The 15,645-nt window shown below is 44.2% G+C and overlaps 1 protein-coding gene across 2 annotated transcripts; it reads right to left on the bottom strand.

Moving 5' to 3' along the window:
* Positions 1-436: 436 nt before the first annotated feature.
* Positions 437-13,649, bottom strand: apbb3 (amyloid beta (A4) precursor protein-binding, family B, member 3). 2 transcript variants are annotated; one of them, XM_074673123.1, is made up of 12 exons: positions 13,191-13,649; positions 7,362-7,525; positions 6,996-7,054; positions 6,824-6,872; positions 3,820-3,969; positions 3,598-3,725; positions 3,052-3,166; positions 2,862-2,943; positions 2,696-2,779; positions 2,489-2,604; positions 2,231-2,410; positions 437-2,025 (listed from the first exon to the last, which is right to left on the bottom strand). In XM_074673123.1, exons 1-12 carry the CDS (start codon positions 13,237-13,239, stop codon positions 1,768-1,770), a joined length of 1,434 nt encoding a protein of 477 aa, XP_074529224.1. In that variant the 5' UTR covers positions 13,240-13,649; the 3' UTR covers positions 437-1,767. The 2 variants fall into 2 exon arrangements, with proteins under 2 accessions (XP_074529224.1, XP_074529225.1); XM_074673124.1 differs by having other exon boundaries at positions 6,996-7,051.
* Positions 13,650-15,645: the final 1,996 nt, after the last annotated feature.

Genomic DNA, 15,645 nt, shown 5'->3' with positions numbered 1-15,645 from the left:
ACTATGTTTTTTAAAGGTGCTACAAATTTTTTAAAAAAAGAAAAAACTGACTGTTTCTGAATATCGTTCCTCTGCCTGAACTGATGAATCTCTATTTCTTCTCGCTGCAGATAGATGCACTCAAATGGATGCTCACCTGTTCGTCTGCGGTACCTGACATCTGACATCATCACATTAAAGACAAAGGAGCCTCCATAGGGGGGCAACAAAGAGCTGAAGGAGGCAAACTCATCCAAAACAAACATCCACAGCAAAGTCTGAGGGAGAGACTTTAGTAAGTAAAAGCACATTTCACAATAATATGACATTAAATTATGTTGGTTTACTTCGGTCCTCTGATTGTCACCTGCCCGTTTACCTTTAATAACTGATGAATGACCTCAACCCCACAGCATTACAATCATTTGAAGACACACACACACACACACACACACACACACACACACACACACACACACACACACACACACACACAATAGGAGTATTTTTAAGGGTTTATTTGAGATTTTTGGTTCCTCTCTACATGACATCATTGGTTTATTTTGTGCTGCAGATGTTCACACAGGAAACAGCTGTGACAAACGTTACATCACTTCCTGTCGCAGACGTCTCACTGATTTCTCCTACAGACATCAAACACACTAAAGCTTCTATCTACAGGTGCTTCGGCCAGTCAGGATGCAGCTGTACTGTCTCTTTGAATCAGGCATGTCATAGTGAGTTAAATATTTCGGCTTAAACATTCGGGGCTCATGAAGCACTCGGTCGATCATCTCAGGGTTTCTCAGCGACCCTCCATGCTGTCGGTCATGCCTGACATGCAAACAGCCAAACTGCTTTAATCTTTAATAAAATAAAAAAACAAACAAAAACATCATCTCTTCCTGTGACGCATTTACTGATCCACTCAGGATGTGTTAAAGAGGGGATGTCAAAAACAGTCCTTGGTGGTCAGGATCTTTCAGTGACACTTGAACAATTCTCTAAATATGAAGCATGAAGCAGATAAATAACAAGATAATATCTGACTCTGATCCAGCCGGGACAACGCTCCTTATCGTTACGTTAGCTCCAACATTAGGCTAATGTTAGCTCCACATCACATCAGCATCACGTTAGCATTAGCCTAATGTCTGCATGAGGTGGCTCAACAATAGCTCTACATGTTAGATAATTCAAAGTTTGAGGTCAGAACGGATCGTCACGGTCACATGACTGTTATAGAAGGGTCAACTGATTAATGTGGGCTCAGATTCCTTAAAGGGCCAGTCACTTTTTCCCTCATCTTCTTCTCTGTTTAAACTCTGGCCTTTGACATTTGACCCAGCAATCCTGAGAAGAGTACAATATAACCTGCAGGTCAGCTAACATTGAGTTTTAGGTGAACTGATCCTCAGACACATCAGTCATGTGATCCGGATCCTGTTGGATCGTGTGTAACTTGTTTGCAGGTCCAGTTTTTGTGAGTAATCCTTGTTCTGGTTCTGGGTCCGGTTCTTAAAGAGCTGTTGGGTCCATTCATGTAGTTCAACCAGCTGTCACTTAGCTAGCACTGTGATGCTAGGTCAAGCTAACCCCAGGTGTTCCAGACAGGAATTAGGCGGTTGTGGTCTCGGGGCGTCGCTGGTGATGTGAAGGAGGCACTATCAGGACCATCAGAGCCAGGTATGTGTGCGAGACGCCGTTCTGGTCTACTTAAAAGTCTAGGAGTCCCAGAGGATGGGCAGTCTGTTTGACACGCATCCCTGGTGGCCCCGCCCCCCAACATTAGGAGGTGGCGGCCTGTTTATTCCGGAAAGTTTCAAAGAACGCCATCATTCCCTTCCTCACATTGCTGCCATTTCCTTTAGGGAACCTTGGCGCCATCATCGTGGCTCCATTGCTGCTGCCATGAAAACTGGTCGTGAAAGGAGTGAAGGTGGCGCCGTCCATAGAGTTGGCCCGTTTGACCTTCAGTGAATTTGCACGCCATGACCTGCTTCTTGGGGGAGGAGTTTGAGCCACCAGACACTTCTGGTATTGGACCTGGAAGACAGGAAGTGATGTCATCAGCATCCAGCAGAGAGTAATCAGAGTTAAAACTGAGCTGCTTCTCAGTTCAGATATTCAAGTGCAACAAAACATGTTTACCACCAGAGGGCAGCACGACATCAGCAACATGACACACAGAGGATCATGGACCACAAACAGAAAGTGCTAACCAGCATGCTACTCTGGTTCCAGGACTCACCATGCAGGCAGCCTGGACCGCCTCAGACAGGATTCCCGCATCTGGCTCACACCAGAACACATGACACTCAAAGCGCTGAGTGCCACCGTCCACGATCACAGCAAAGGTGTGGCAGTCATGTCCGACACCCAGAAAGGTGAGGAAACGTACCTGACATTCCCAGAAAGGCTCCTCCCCCTCCTGTCAAGAGCCAATCAGAGAGACAGAGTGAGGCTTGACCTTTGACCTTTGAGATAGAAAATTAAAAAGATGACATACCTCACCCTTCCACAGGGACAGGATGTTGTCGGTGACGTGGATGACGGTCGGCTCCCACTCGTCTCTGTCCGTGGAGTTCATGATGCTCTCTATGGCTCTGTTCAGCACCTCCATGCCTGCACACAATCACACATACATGCCCGCGCTCAAAGATTAACACGCTGGATGACAGTGAGTCAAGGTGTCTCAGGTTTGTTTTTGTCTCACCCATGGCTCTGGACACCGGCAGGTTTCCGATGTACTGGACCTCAAATTTCTGGACCTGCTGCCTGACCGCCTCCAGGAATTCCACTAAAACACATATAAGGTAAAGAGTCAGCTGAGGACCAATCAGAGGGCAGCAGGTGAGCGCAAAGCATCACATGTGAGTCACCTTGTCTGGGCAGGTCCTCAGGTGAGATGCTCTCCATGGTGAGAGAGCGAGATGGCCTCAGTGACTTCTCTGATGTCATCATCTGCAGACACAAGGATGCTCATCAATAAGTTAATGTTATACTGAGTATTAGCATGCTAACATGCTACATGAAGACATATTGTTTAAGACGGATAGCTGACTCTCTGACCTTGGAGCACATCTCGTGCAGCGCCGTTGCAATGGCTTTAGCTGGAGCGTTGCAGCGAAACACATGACACTTCAGCACACAGCTGTCCTTATCCCCTGCAACGAAGGCAAAGTCCCTGCACACACACACACACACACACACACACACATTCACATTCACGAGGTCAGTGTCAGATGACTGAGATAGGGTCATATGATCACAGGTGAGATGAAAATGACCCTGGCTTAAACAGGAAGTGAGGATGATGTGACTGTGAGCGTGCATGGCAGTGGATGTGAGAGGTAAGGTGAAGAGGTTTACCTGTCCCTGCCCAGGTGAGGGGGGTGAGGGGGGCGTGTTAAAGAAACAGAGAGAGTGTTAGTGATCTTCAGGCAGCTCAGCACACTCAGCATGCTTAGCCTAGCTTAGCATAAAGACTGCAAAGGGGACTATTAGCCTAGCTCTGTAAGCATTGGCAGTAAGTGTTTATGTCTGATGATCAGTTTGAATGAAACCTTCACGCTAATTGGTCATCCAGCAGACCCAGCTTCTCCCTGATTGGCTCACCTGCCATTGTTGCAGCCCACCCCCCACACACGGATGTTTATGATTGGTTGACAGTGCAGGAGGGTGTGGTCTAAGGGGTCCAATAAGGTTAGTGTGTCTTTTTTCAGAACCAGCATCATCTCCCGACCCTGAAGACAGAGAGACAGAGTGATGGGTCAGTGCTCAGAATGATGGAGCGTGAGACAGGTACAGAGACAGATCGAGTTGAAGCAGGTGTCTCACCTCTCCTGAAGCCCCTGGTCTGTCTCTCTGCTCGGGGCTGCTGCAGTGAGACAGCTGCTGGATGACATTACTGACTGCAAGACTGCTGCGCCCAGGAGACAGGTCTTCCTCCTCCACCTCCAACCAGCCCAGAGAGCGCACCGCAAAGCACTGACACAAACAGGTGGAGAGACAGACAGACAGACAGTTGGTCAGAGAGGGTTGTGAGTAGACGTGTGGTGGATTAGGCAGTCACTGATTTGTTGGAATAAAAACAGAGAATCCAGGACAGAGTGAGAGATTAACTCAGATTATTAAACTGTGACAGACACAGATTAGAGGACAGACCACATGGATACTGAGGAACGATGGGAGGACAGTACGTCTCCTACTTGCGATGTCATCTGTAACTTCTGGCATCACAGATTCTCCAGGACATCATCACACTCATGCTGGCACTGTGCTGATGCTGTCTGACAGGACTGATTTTTGGTGTTTGTTTTTGATGTAGCTTGGTGTTCTTGTTGAACTCCTGTGTTTTAGTCAGGCTCACTGAGCAATTTCGCCAGATTTTGGTGGGGGGTATCAAAACTATGAATTTTCGGAAACTTTATAACTGTATAAGCAATCAGAAAAACATGTTTCCATTTACCATGATACTTAAACGGTCACCATCCTGGATCTTACAGAAAAAATACCTCAGCTTCTAAATAACATTAAAAATTGATTTGACAACCCAACCACAACTTTGTGGGTCAAGGAGTCCAATGGTAATACAAGCAGCTGAAATGAGCTTTTTCTGCATGGATTTTGCCTTGGAGATAGGGTCCAGAGCTCAGACATCAGGAGGAGGCTCAGAGCAAAGCTAACTGCTCCTCTGTGTTGAGAGGGGCCAGATGAGGTGATACGAGAAGCCTCTCCGAGAGTGTGTTTCAGCTGGGAGGAGACCCTGGGGTAGACCCAGGACACAATGGAGAGATTATACTGTATCTCTTGGCTGACCTGGGAATGCCTTAGTATCACCCAGAGGAACTGGTGAAAATGCTGCCCCCGCAACCTGGACCTGGATAAGCAGTGTTTGATGAATGGATGGAATCCAATAGTATTCACACAAATAATGGAGCTGGAAGGGCATTCTCCTGTGATGCCAGGACAGCTTAGTAGATCAACAGTGTCTGCTTTTTCATTGATGTTGTCATGGGAAAAAAAGTTTTCGTTGCGTCCTGAAAAAGAATTGATGACCAGTTTGTCTGATGTACTGTTGTACTCTAGAGTCTTTGCAGAGAGATCGTCGGTCAGGTCAACCTTTGTCTTATCATATGAAAGGAAGCTGCTCACTGGGTTGTGTTTTGTGTTTGTGTCATCTCTGACCTGATACCTGATTGGTGCTCTTCCTTGCCTTTTTTTTTACACTCTGGGTAGCACTCTTCAGAGAATTACACCTGTTTGTGCAAAATACAAGGATGATTTCATCACAATCTCATGTAAGAGACATCATTCTGTCGCAGAAGCATTCATTAGGAGTTTTGACTTTCACTATCCTTGTTGGTTTCTTGGCCATCTTCCATTCCATCTACCAGGGCTATCATGCAGCTTGGAGCGTCTGATGTAGTGTCCATCCCATCCTCTAGCTGCTGATCTTCCCGTGGAGTTCTATTGCCAGCTTGTTCAGAGGGTGGATCAACTTCAATTTGACACATTTACTTTCCTCATCTGATGTCAGCATCATCTTTCTGACAGAAGACTTGTACAAGACCTCATGAGAAGTATTGAAGAGCCATATGTTGATGGGCCCCTTTCATCTCCCCCAATGCTTTCTCTTTTCTGTACACATTTCTTTGGCAGTGTGGCCAGTAGCTAATGCATGTGCACAACAGTCTTATGCACGTTGGATATGTTTTGTTTAGCTGCATAACTTTACAATGATATACTGCCTGACGTGTGCAGAGTGTATTTTTTGTCCAGTTTTGCATTCATCTTTGGTTACTGTTATGCAAACTGGCCCTCTTTTCTATTATGTCCAGCAAGCACTGGTAGAATTTTATCCGGTAATGTTGCATCAACTCTTCCCTGCCATCATCAGACTGGGACTGCATACATTGCTTCCAGTTGATAGGCTCCCGACCTTGACAAGAAGCCCCCTCATTAGCTTGCGGTTTGTCACTTGTGTTTACAGCCATTATAATACAACCGGTACCAACTTCCATGTAAGGAACTGTTAATTGTTTTCTCATTATTCATTATGACCAAATGAGTAATTTGTCTTAAGAAACGAGCAAGAACAAATGTCTCAACACATCTGCAACTGGGATCGTTGGATGCTTTGACCCTGAAAATGCCAGTTTACTCATCAAAATAAAAGCTTCATGTTGTTAAGAAGCTGAGATATTAATGGTTTTTTTTTTCACAGCTGCCATATTGTAAAATCAAAGATGGCAGCCATGTAGCACTCAGGGCAAATGGAAACATTGTTTTATGATTGCTTATACTATAAGGTTTCCAAAATGTATAATTTTTATAATAACACAAAATTCCAACAAAGGTTATAACATAGTTATAACTCAGTTATTTACAACAATGTTGATGTGTTGTAGCACTCTGTTGTTGTTGTTGCAGTCAATATGTTGTTCAACATTTGTATTCCTGTCAAAGTGGTTATGTTGTCGGTCTTGTTGTTGCTGTGGTCTTTTTGGATGTAGTTGGTGTATTGTTCAGTTGTTTTACTTGTTCTGTCATTGTCTGTTGCTGTTATTAATGAGATTGTTGTTTTTGTTGATGATGATGCCAAAACTTTTGTTTTTGTTGCGATTGATGTCTTAACATGTGTTAACTTCTTTATTGTTTATGTTGGTGTTAATGACATTGTTGGTTTTATATTGTGGTTGTTGATAGCGGTCTGTGTTGTTGAACTGCTCCTGTTGTAGTTGCTTTGTCAAAAATGGAGTCTGTTGTTGTCAGTGAGTTGTTTCATCTGTTGTGATGTTTGTTGTTGTTTTTGTTGTTGTTGTTGTTGTTGTTGTGTTACCTTGGCGTCTGGATCATAGTTCCTGAGGTAATCTTCGTGCCAAGAAGACCTGAGAGGAAAAGCAGAATGAAATGCATCAACTGTACAGATGGCGTGTGTGTGTGTGTGTGTGTGTGTGTGTGTGTGTGTGTGTGTGTGTGTGTGTGTGTGTGTGTGTGTGTGTGTGTGTTACCTTTCCTCAGGTGGTCCATCTGTTTCTGTGCTGGAACTCTGCGGTCCAGCTTCCTCCTGCTGAGATTGAACACCACAGAAGAAGAAACATGGCTCAGCACAGAGCTCGTCTGATTAAACCCCACAGCTCAAATAGACTGCTTCACTTTAACCATTTAGTTTGTTTTAACCAGTTAGTTTGACTTTAACTACCTGGTTTAACTTTGTCTAGTTGGATATTTTTTGTTTACCTGGTTTGATTTTCATTGGCAGGTTTCAGTCTGACTGGGCAGGATAAACCAGGTTGGATAGTTGAGACTTCTTTGAATTAACCTGGACTAAGGATTCCAGAGTTTACCTGGATTGGGTTTAAATAGTGTGGTCTCACCTGTGTGTGGAGCAACTGAGGTGTGCTGCTGAGGCGGGGGTGTTGCCACTGGGTGGCACCAGTGGGAACATGCCAGTAGTATGTTCCTGTAGAGTCTTTGATGGTTCTCCAGCCAGATGGGAGGTCTGGATCAAGCAACAGATTCTGATCGGTCCAGATGTTATCTGTAGACACACATACAAAGACTCAGACACACTGTATCGCCCCCTACAGGCTGGAAGACTCTTTGGAAAGATCTCAGGTGAGCTCCTTCAGAAACCTCTCATCCTGTTCAGACTTCTACATGAGATCAGGTTTATATACTACATTCAGACATTATGAATCAAACTTACAGGTGTGGCGGGGGGGGGGGGGGGGGGGGGGGGGGTGACACCTGGAACAAGCTTCTGTCCAATCAGGTATCAGTCTGAAGTCTGAATGTCAGAAAGGATTTCTGAGGATAACTGATATCTGTCAGTTTACTTGATTTAGCTCAGCTGAGATTCTTCTCTCATACAAAGAAAGAACACAGTGTCAGAGAGTCGATAATAAATCTCTGACTCTGTCCAATCCCTGACTCTGTCAATGAGGCCTGCCTGCCTCTGTGATCTGTTTTGACACATGGAGAGTGTCTGCTTCAAAGTCACATATAAATCTGTTCTGAGATATCATGGCTTCATTTTTAAAGTGGGAGTAGATGGAAGTGTATTACCCATATTTACATCCTCCATCCTTCCTCCAGGATCAAACACTGTCAGTGAAAGTTTTGATGTGACCTTTGTTTGTCAAAGTTGTTAGTTTCCTGTGTTGGATTGAAATCAGGACTCTGGGAGGGGAAATAAACATGTCTGACTGGTATTGGCTCAGTGTTGCAGCACGCTGTCAGGGTTGACGATGCGATCAGAGGGTTTCAGTAATCAGAGGTCAGAACAGGATGAGATGAAAGCGGAGAAGAAACCAGAGACCCTCTGAATAATTAATAAACTGTCAAAGATGCCAAACGCTGAATCAGCTAATATACAGTCCATGTGACTGGAAGAGGCAAGGGAAGGGGGCTGTGATCAATACAGCACACCAGGGGAATACACCACTTACACACATACTCAAACACGTGAACAGAAATGACACAAGTTGACCTCTGAGAGACTGAGTTCAGGCCCAGTGTTCGACTACTGATGGACTCTGACTGCTTTAAGCTAAAGTTAGTTCTCACTTTCCCACTGTTTACGCTTCCTTGCTATATAACAACTTAAAATCTAGTAACAATTATGCTTCAATGTTTTAACATTACACACACACACACACACACACACACACACACACACACACACACACACACACACACACACACACACACACACACACACACACACACAGAGTCCCATGCTGAGGCCTGAATCACACCCTGACAGACTGAGTCCCTCTAAAAATAAAAACCTGTGTGGGGTCAGTGTAACATCCTTCATACAGACAGCTGATGCTGACTCATCTCAGGATACACTCTGTATGACACTGTGTGAGAGTGTGTGTGTGTGTTGGTGTGTTCTGTCATTACGACCTCACACGCACACACAGACACACTGTCCTCATCTGTTTTACACACAGCCCCTCTCTGAGCGTGTGTGTATGTGTGTTTCCCTGTACTTGTATCTGAGTGAGGTCCGGTCTGACCTTGTTTCAGGCTGAGGTCATGTGACTGATGGAGGATATACAGGGACCAATCACAATGTCAGAAAGCTGTGACTAACACCTCATTAAGCCCCGCCCCTCTTAGTTACTGTTGCTAGCTTGTAATTTTTTTCCTAATATCACAGATCAGATTACAGAGGTAGACTTCCTGTCATCAAACATCTAATGTAATTTATGAGATTTGATTATTTCACTGTGTGACTTAAGAGAGGTTACACCGTTGCTTCAAACTCCCTCAGCTGTCTAAAAAGATGTTATTATTAGTATTAGTAGTATAATTAATTGCAATAGTGTTTTAATCCAGCAGCCTTTTGTTCTTTAAAATTCATAAATCAGTGAAACAGGAGCCAGCTTTTATCGAAACAGAAACATAATTTATTGCTTAAACTCCTTTTCAAAGACTCGCCTCTGAACATGTCAAAGGTTGCTATTCACACATCCTCAACAGGGTGAAGTTTTCTGTGTCCCATGGGGGAATGTCGTGATGTAAATAAGGAGCCGGAGTAGTCAGGGATGTTTACAAATTGTTAAAGATAGTGGTTCAATCAACACAGCGTGTGATTTATTTAAGAGATTTTGGAGAGATTTTTATAGAGTCAGAGTAAAAGAAAGACTGGATATTAACCATACACTGTAAAATAAATGGATGTAGTCCTCATGACATCACCTGTCCATTTCTGTAATGGAGTCTAGAAGCAAATTATCGACAGGGGCCATATGAGAAATGGGGCAAAGGGGTCTAGGTCGAAACATCACAGCCAGCAGCAAATTTTTAAGAGAATGTCTCTGCAGACTGTTCTGATCTCTGGGCACTGGCAAGGCAAGCTAGCATTAGCATTATAGCTGGACCCACCATGTCCAAAAACAAAAACACCCCGGAAAAAAAAAGCCCCCCATGAGGTTCGCCGTCATACGGATGGCCCTGGTTCAAGTCCAGTCTGTGACCTGTCTCCCGCATCTCATTCCCCGCTCTGACCCCCTTTCATACTGTACCCACTGTCATCCCCTGTCTGGTTAAAGGCATGAAAAGCCACAAAAAACAACCTTAATAATGATAATAAATAAATAATACAAATAAGGGAATTGGGACAGTCTTTGAGCCTCCACACTAATAGCTGCAGGTGCCCACCTGTCAATCAGCAAAGCTTTGCTTTTGATTAGGCAAAACTATAATCTCAATATCTTCTAAACTGCCAATTTACCCTCTGTATAGTGTGTCAGAAAAAGTAACTACTCATACAAGAGACATTTTTTGTACCAGGCTATAAATATGTCTGTTTCTTATGTGGAAACATGTTTTTTTGGTTTTGTTTTGTTTTTTGGGGGGCTTGTTGTGTATAGACCAGTTTCCACCAAGCAGTTTGGTATGGATCAGTACGGTTTGGTACAGGCTGGAGCAGCAAAGCCTGATCCTGTTTGAGTTTCCACAGCCAACCATGCTCTTCTTAGTAGGTGGCATGTAAGCTACATGATAGTGTGCCGGCAAAGCAAAGTGACACAGTGTACCCGCTGAAAAATCTGACGAAGTAGAGAAAAACACAACACAGTATCGTTTTAACAGCAGTTTACCAAAGTTGACTGGAGATGGTGGGATTATGTGTTGTTCTGTCTTACTACTGTCATGGGAAATTACAATTCTTTTGCCAGTCAACACACTGCAGTGTTTCTACCTTCACCTTTGAGGATCAGATCAGTATATCTGGGACCTCTACAGAAGGATACCGAAAAGTGGGACAGTACGGGTCAATAATTTGGGGGCAAGGGCAGAGTCACACTGGCCATGCAAACTATGTCGTTCTCAAGCACGATTGCCCCCCGTAGCACCGTCTCCCAACTGGAGAGTATGGCCATCGGTCATGCTACTTCAATGAACCAGACTTTAGCGGGTATCACACATGTGCAATTGCCCCCCTAGGTCATTGTGAAGCTACTGTTTACATGAAGCGCAGTCTAATCAGAGTTAGCACAATGAGACACAGAGAGCACTGCTACAACTTTAGAGACTTTTTGGCTTATGTTGAGTCATTTTGGTTTGATACAGCCCTCTGACACCCTGGCAATTGTTAAAAATGATTATCGAGAGGTATGTTCGCGGTGATGCCATGCTTGTGCTAGTGCATGAAGTGAACTGTGCTAAAGCTCACCTCTCTGAAGCGTGCCAAAGGAGAGAAGTGAACCATGCTTATATAAGGCACACTTGCGGTCGCACTGGCCAAACAAGCTGGGCTTTGGGGCTGAAGCGCCTAAGCACGATACTGTTAGCCAGTGTGACTGCATCCCAAGTCAATGGAAACACCACAAAATGTGTGAATGCTTTTGTAGTTTCTGGGACTTTCAGAGCCAGCCTTAAGTGGACACTCAATGTACTGCAGATGTTAGCACCTCAGTGTTGCCTCATATCTTTAGACCAGATGTTGCCACTTGTAAAGCAACCAAGTAAAGCTCCTGAACTCTGCCTCCTCCATGTTAACAGATGGGACATAATGCTGCGTTCCATTTGTACTCAGAACTGGGAAGTCAGGAGTGGGAGTGACGTCATCTCCGAGTTCAGTGTTCCAGTTACCAAGTCATCAAAACTTGCATTAACAGCAGTATTTCTGTATATAAACATCAAATAATGCTATATATACAGCTGATTTATTGTGACACACACTTGTCAGGCATTCTAAAATAACAAGAATATAACAGGAGCTTAATTATTGTTTACCAAACTCGAACTTTCCAACTGAGAACTCGGGGTGGCGTGGGTGCTCCGACTTACTATTTGGAAATTCCAACCACAGGGGCATTCCAGCTGACCGTTCCTTCTCGAAACTCGGATATTCCAACTTCCGAGTACAAATGAAACGTAGCAATAGGTCAGACTCTGAAATCTGAATTCAGGTCAAATAAATGTTTTTCAAACAAGGTTTCTGCCATTACAGTTAGTTCCTAGAGGCCATTTACACTACAACGGTTTTAGGGTGAAACGCAAAAGTTTTGTTGTGTTTCAGCCTCGTGTTTACACAGCCGACCTAAAATGCTAACTTTTGAAAACGCCCTCCAGAGTGGGATTTTTCTGAAACGCTCCCGACACCTTTGCCATGTAAACAGTAAGCCGGCGTTTTCAGTGGAAATGCTGACGTCACACTCGTGCATTCAACAGTACAACAGTACGGTTGTTACGAACATCGTGAACTACCGTGTTGTGCTTGTGCTGCTCCATCTACTGTATCTACTGACTGTCTTTCAACAAAATGTGCATCTGTTGCTCCACTTTTTAACTTAGTATTCCCCAATACACCAGATAATCGGCTCAACTCTACTTTGTTGGAGATCTCCCAAAAGTGGCTTCTGGACAAGACAGTTAAAGCACCACCTACAGGCTTGGCATGCTTACTACAGCGTTTTCAGTAAATCAGCATTTCTGTGTAAACGCAGATTTTTTTCACTGCGCTTTCACAGTGTTTTAGCGTTTTCAGATGAAACGTTGTGTAAATGGGGCCTTATTGTGCTGGTTGTAGTCACAGCGCTCGAATTGTATAGAGTTTACCTTGAATTAGTTATTGTATTCCATCAAAGGGAATTAAAAAAATAATTGGAAAGAGGGTTAATTAAATCCTCAACTCTGAAAATTCAGCATCTTATCTCAGAATTCCGCCAGGAGGCTGTAATAGAGAAAAACAGTACTTTCACACAAGCAGCTCACCTTGAAAACTTCAGGTAATTGTGGGAGTTTGGTTCAGGTGTTGAAAAAAAACTAAAGGTTCAGCTAGTTAGCCACACATGCTAATGTTAGCTTAGGCTACAGAAACACCCTGCCTCATAGTTTCCTCTGATTCCACCCGACCACCTGCTCAGAGAAAGACCACTCAACAGACAGGTGTGACGGGACAGGTGAGGGTGAGGGGATGGTAGAGACCAGGTCACAGGGACTAAATCCAGCCCGGCTCAGACCACAATGACCCATTTTTGGAGCCGAGTCTGCAGCTGTTCAGTGAAAGAGACACGACAGGAAAACAACATAGACAGAGGACGCTCCCTATAATCTGAGAGATTAGAGTCCTCTGTTCAACTGTGTGTGTGTGTGTGTGTGTGTGTGTGTGTGTGTGTGTGTGTGTGTGTGTGTGTGTGTGTGTGTGTGTGTGTGTGTGTGCGTGTGTGTGCGTGTGTGTGTCTCACCGTCATAGTTAACTATGATGATGGCCAACATGTAATCCTTGCCCATCATGGCTCCGCCCTCCTATGAGTGAGGTCCAATCAGCTGATCGCCCTCCAACACACACACTAACATTCACACACACTCTCACACACACTCACAGACACACACAGGCCCAGATGACAGATGTTAAAGCCTCCTCCTGCCGGTCTCTTCCTCTCTCTCCCTCTCAGTCTGTCTGCCTGTCTTAGTGTCTCTCGTCCCTCCGTCCGTCCCCCTCTCAGACGATACCATCAGTCTTCTTCTTCTTCTTCTTCTTCTCTTTTATTTCTATTTCCTGTCCCGGCGTTTCTCTCTCTCTGTCTGTCTCTCACTCTGCTCTCGTTCGTCCCTCCTTTCTCTCGCCTGTCCTCTCTCTCTCTCCTCTCTGTGGGATGAAGGATGCTGTTTTCCTCCTCCTCGCCCTCTCTCCTCTCCTCTCCTCTCTCCTCTATCTCCTCCCCCTGATGATGTCATCACTCCCTCCCTCTCTGCTTCACTCGACCTTCACTGTAAAAAAAAATCCCATCAGAGTTCATTTCTATAACAACGGCTGCTCACGCCCTCCCTGACGTGTCCTGTGTCTGTGTTCAGAGCTCACACTTAGTAAAAAACAGCCTCTCAGATCTCTCTCTCTGCTTTGTCCTGCTTGTGATATTAGACATAAAATCACTCAGAGAGGGAACATGTACAGGTTTTACCTCTGTGTTTGTGATGAAAAGAAAGATCTCAGCTGAAACCAAGCTTTCTAAAATCTGCTGTTTGTCGAGTGTCCGCTTGAGGCTGGCTCTGGAAGTACCAGAAGTCACTGTCAAAGCTGTTTTCAAAGCAGGAATTAACCTATTCAAAGCCTGGTTCAAAAAACGTCTCCTGTCTGAATCGCTAAGTTTACTATCTACACTGTGCGGGGGGTGAATTTTTTTCTGAATCAGTGGTTCAGAAGATATTAAGATCACGAGCTTGCCCAATCAGAGGCACAGCTCAGATCACGTGACCGAGAGGCATCCTATAGCTGTACACAAAGCCCTTGCCACTGCCAATATGGCCTGATTTGCTTCATCTTTCGTTTCAGAAACAGTGACATCAGGAGACTATGTCCATGTTTTGTACAGTCTTTGGTCTCAGCTGAGATACATGAGCACTGGAGGTTAAGAGAGGTTACAGCAGGGGTCACCAACTTTTTTGAGGCTGAGTGCTACCGTAAAGGAAATGGGTGCTACGAAGGGTTACTTGTCTGATACAAACTTCCCGAACAAAATTGCATGGCTCACTTTTTAAAGACAATTTTAAGAGTGACTGGCGAGTGCCCTGTAGCTTTTCAAAATGAAACTCAGGCATCATAACGAATGTGGCTGTGTCCTTGGATTGGCTTCATTTCAAGTGTCAGGAACAGATGTGTGCCATCGAGAAGGCTACGTCCATGTTTTATACTGTTTATGGCTGTTTTCGAATTCGCCTACTACATACTGCTTATGAAAGTAGTATGTAGTAGGCACTGCCTACTACATACTACTTTCATAAGCAGTATGTAGTATGACTGTTCAGTTGGGTTAATTTTGTAGTATGCTACACTGGTCTTCAGTTTGAAGAAAACGGAAGTTGGCTACGGCTGACTTTTTTTCCCCAAAAAAATTATATTGAAAATGTACAAAATAAACAAACTACGAGTAACTTATCTGGAAATATATTGCTAGAGAGACCATTTTATATAAACTTTCAGTGGTGGAGATGATGAGGATTTAAAGATAAAAAAGAAATGGCTCTTACATTTATATTCCTCTGCTACTCCGGTGGTTGTTGCTCCGCTCTCTGCCATTTTCACTTCTGATATGGGCCCAGGCGCGTTGCATTGTGGGTAACAGTAGGCAAAGCAGACTGGTCCGATGCATACTGTGGATTTTTCCCGATTCAGTACGTCATCCAGGTATTTTTTGCATACTACAACTTTGACATTTGTTTGCATACTGCATACTGCATACTGCATACTGCATACTGCATACTACATTTTGGTCGAATCAGTAGGCACTGCTAGTATAGTATGCGAATTTGAAAACGGCCTATGGGTTGGATTTTATCAGGAGCGCTGATTCTCACAGATAAACCACCTGCAGACATTTTTCTCTGCTGATCCCTACTGGCTGGTGCTGTACGAGCAACTGCACATTCTTAACACAAGCTTTCTAATAGTAAACTTACTATAACACAACATGTGTTTTACAAATGCGTATTTTTTAGTCACACACAAACGGAATTCTTCTGTAAACCTTGAGATGTATACGTAAATGTTTGCTAAACCTCTCATCTGTGGATCGATTTCTTCAATGAAGATAAGATGCGTTTCACAACTAGGTTCAAAGCTCACAAAGCATTTCATGTACAAAACAGTTATGATAAAAATCTGTTTCTTCGTCTTGAAATCTAAATCATCCAGCATTCAGA

Source organism: Halichoeres trimaculatus, unplaced genomic scaffold (genome assembly GCF_033239565.1).
Source record: "Halichoeres trimaculatus isolate MK-OKI-2021-1 unplaced genomic scaffold, fHalTri1.1 fHalTri1_scaffold_6, whole genome shotgun sequence".
NCBI lineage: Eukaryota > Metazoa > Chordata > Actinopteri > Labriformes > Labridae > Halichoeres > Halichoeres trimaculatus.
This window is presented reverse-complemented; position numbering and strand designations above follow the sequence as displayed.